The 3974-nt window shown below is 37.2% G+C and overlaps 1 protein-coding gene across 2 annotated transcripts in view; it reads left to right on the plus strand.

The window, feature by feature from the left end:
• LOC105535362 (chromosome unknown open reading frame, human C18orf21) overlaps positions 1-3974 on the plus strand; it is a 10315-nt gene that overhangs the window by 5583 nt on the left and 758 nt on the right. The window contains exon 4 of one of the 2 annotated variants that reach the window (XM_011974433.1): positions 2841-3031. The exons of the other annotated variant lie outside the window; for it this stretch is intronic. Within the exon in view, the coding sequence (XP_011829823.1) occupies positions 2841-3031 (191 nt within the window). The remainder of the gene's footprint in view (positions 1-2840; positions 3032-3974) is intronic. 2 annotated transcript variants of the gene reach the window in all.

Genomic DNA, 3974 nt, shown 5'->3' on the forward strand with positions numbered 1-3974 from the left:
AATTTCACATTTGGCGGAGCTAAATTTAAGTGTGGTCTTTAGCTTCATAAGTGCTGCTATATCCCTGGCACTTAGCACAGTGCTCAATGGTAGATACTATTCATTGTGCTAATTATTTAAAAAAAGAAACAAAATCGCAGTGCAATTTGTTATTTTGTGGTAAATGCACTGGTAAAATTGGTGAAACATAACAGCCTTTTAAAACTTAGTAGCAAGTAATGAGAAGTGGCTAGATTTTGGATATATTTTAAAGCCTACAGGATTTGCTAGCATAGGTTGGAGATTTGTCTGTCTGTTGCTGAAAGGAGTGAATGGATGGAATTATATTTGCAAAGTAAATTACTGCCAATTTGTCTTTTTGTAAATGTTTATATTTTGAGTTTACTTAAAAATGTATATCTGCTTGTATTAAATATCAATATACTTTTTATAGTGTTGGCAGTTTGAGGTAACAAAACATTCTAATTTGCTGAATTGTGAGTTTCATTTGTATAATTTTAGATGATAAGAGCACTTTTGAAGAAACGTGTCCATACTGTTTCCAGTTGTTGGTTCTGGATAACTCTCGAGTGCGTCTCAAACCCAAAGCCAAGTTGACACCCAAAATACAGAAACTTCTTAATCGAGAAGCGAGAAACTATACACTCAGTTTTAAAGAAGCGAAAATTGTGAAAAAGTTCAAAGATTCCAAAAGTGTATTGGTAAGATTTCAGTCCAGTATGTATGAGTAAACTAGAATTTTCTTTTCTTTCACTTAAAATCAGTTTAAGAATCAACCTCGATATAACTCAGATTTATAGTAGTATATTTGGATTATCAAAATATATACATAAACTATTTCTCTAATGATTAGTGTTTCATTATAAGGACAGCTTATTTTTATTTTTCATGATTACCTAAACCAAACATGGTGAGCTCTCAGTTGTTTTGAGATCCCATTGTTGAGCATTATTTTTCACAAACGTGCAGATTTCTTGAACTGACCATTATGACTCCACCTAGATTGCGGTTACCACTACATTATTTTTTCAGTTAATGGTCCTTTGCTTCAAATAGTAGTATGTTATGTATGTAGGTATCATGCCACTTCTTCAGCTGTCCTCCCACTCCATATCAGTGTGTATTTACAGGTATGCCCAACAAAGGTGAATGCGCCTTTTGTTCTTTAAACATTTTATTGAGGGTCTATCATATGCCAAGCAACATTTAATATTGGGGATATAAGATGAAATAAAACAACCAAAATCAGATTACGTATGGTTTACCATACGGAGGCCAGTAGCAAATACACTTTATATCCTGCATATTCTATGTTAACATTTATCAACTGTTCAAGTATGTGCTTATTGTCCAGCACTGTGCCAGGCACTGGACATTATGACAGCTTATGTCTGGCCTAAGACTATAATTAGTAATTACTTGGATTGAAAATTGCCATATTTAGGAGTTTACTAGTGTTGGTCACATAGGTACATTTTGCTTTGTCATAAAATTGAATGGTTAAAGGGAAAGAAAGAAGAGAGAGAATATTGAAGTGAGTATAGAATTCAGTTTCTTAGTTCTTGGAGAATTGTAGTTTTCAAAAATCATTACTGCCACATACTTGGAAAATGTTCTTAAATGGGAAGACAGTAAATGCTGCCTCACTGTCTTGCAGTGTTTTGCCCTCATGAAGCTTACATTCTAATGTACTTTAATCAGAAGTCAGCTAGAAAGGTGCTAGAGGTGTTTTTCTGATTTATTTTAATCTGTATACAGCCTCCTTCCAAAAAGTGTAAAGCAACATAGACCTTTGATAGATGCAGATCTTCCATTGGCATTTTCATCTGCTCATGAACATCAAACTACTTCTCACTTAAATTAGTTTGTATTAATTTGCTGAGGCATGGGCTGAGTCCTGTGCATAGTCAGTTAGATATGTAGAAGAAAGGAAATTAGCTAGAAAATGGACCATTTCTTGAGAAATGAATCTTGAAAAGAAAGTCAACTTCTAGATCTAATGATAGGAGTGAAGAGGTGTGAGAATATAACAACTCGTTTGGTTGTATAAGTTACTTTAGACCTATATTTACAAAATTGCTAAGGATTTGAAGGGGCTACTTAAATTTCCAGTGATACTCTGCCATGTTTTTTTTGAGAAGAGGCTTGAAGTTCATCTGTAAAAAAATATTAAATGCTTACTGCTGTTACAAAGAACATTCCTCCAGATGTTAAAGAGTATCGTCTCCCATCTCTTCCCTAATTCCCCCCAAACATGGTTTTATATTTAAGAAGTAGAGAGTTCATTATCTTTGAAAATCTATTTTAAATTAAATAAAAATGTTTAGCCATTCATTTTTATTGAACATTTTCTCACTTTAAATTTGTTGGCTGGGCACAGTGACTCAAACCTGTAATCCTAGCACTTTGGGAGGCAGAGGCGGGTGGATTGCCTGAGGTCAGGAGTTCAAGACCAGGCTGGCCAACATGGCAAAACCCTGTCTCTACTAAAAATACAAAATTAGCCGGGCACAGTGGAAGGCACCTGTAGTCCCAGCTGCATGGGAGGCTGAGGCAGGAGGATCGCTTGAACCCGGGATGCAGAGGTTGCAGTGAGCCAAGATGACGCCATTGCACTCCAGCCTGGGGACAGAGCAAGAATCCGTCCCAAAAAAAAAAAAAATTTTGTCTTATTTGATTCTTGCTACTAGATTGCAAGTTCCCTAAGGACAGCCTCTATTTTACTTACCCCTATAGTATCTGGTGTAGTCCCTGACATTTAAGAATTCAATTAACATGTGGTTTATGGGGTTAAATTATGAGATAAATGACGGGACTGATATTTCTTCTTTTTATGGTAGTTGATCACTTGTAAAACATGCAACAGAACAGTGAAACATCATGGTAAAAGTAGAAGCTTTCTATCAGCATTGAAGAGCAATCCTGCCACTCCTACAAGTAAACTCAGCCTGAAGACACCAGAGAGAAGGACTGCAAACCCAAATCCTGACATGTCTGGTTCCAAAGGCAGGAGTCCAGCATCGATTTTCAGGTATCTTTATCCATGAAGTTTTTGAATTGCCAGTGTTAACTCAGGTGTTTTCTTCTAATTTCCTGTGTTTAATATATACTCCCTAAATATGCCATGCATTTCAGAACCTGGCCATTTTTCCTCCATATGCTTTTCTAGTGTCACATACTCCCATATCTTCAATGCTCATTTCAGTGCATTTGACTTCTACGTATGTTACTCTACTTCCAACATCTCCTGCACCTATTTCCAACTGCCTGCTAAATATATCCACTTCAGTCCCCTACATGTTCAAAACTTAGTTCATCATTTCCCCACAGCTAACCACTCAAACCTGTCCATCCTCCTTAGTTCCTTATTCTGTGAATGAACACACCTTTCTGGACATTTTGACCTAAAATGACAGATACATTCAAAAATCCCTATTCCCTTCATCCTTGTCACTGATTTATATTATACTTTATAATATATATATATTCTACTTCCATGTTTTCATCTTTTTACTCCTTTTTCTCTCTAGTGCTGCTATATTCTGGTTCAGGTCCTTATGCAGCATTTGTCAGGACTACTGCAGTGATTTTCCTAATGGGTCTCCCTGCTTCTAGGATCAAACTCTTTTAGTGTGATCATCTTTCTGGAGCATAGCTCTGATAAGAAGCATCACTGTGTAGCATATGGATCAGTGCTTTCCAGCCCTATCTGGCACCAATCTGTCTGCCTGTCTTTCTTTGCCTTAAATCATCCTATGTGCCAACAAAACTGAACCATTCACGGCTGGGCATGGTGGCTCACACTTGTAATCCCAGCACTTTGGGAGGCCAAGGCGGGTGGATTGCCTGAGCTCAGGAGTTCGAGACCAGCCTGTGCAACACAATGAAATCCCGTGTCTCATGTCTCCTAAAATACAAAAAATTAGCCGGGCATGGCAGCGTGCAACTGTAGTCCCAGCTACTTGGGAAGCTGA

This window comes from Mandrillus leucophaeus, unplaced genomic scaffold (assembly GCF_000951045.1).
Source record: "Mandrillus leucophaeus isolate KB7577 unplaced genomic scaffold, Mleu.le_1.0 Scaffold145, whole genome shotgun sequence".
Taxonomy (NCBI): domain Eukaryota; kingdom Metazoa; phylum Chordata; class Mammalia; order Primates; family Cercopithecidae; genus Mandrillus; species Mandrillus leucophaeus.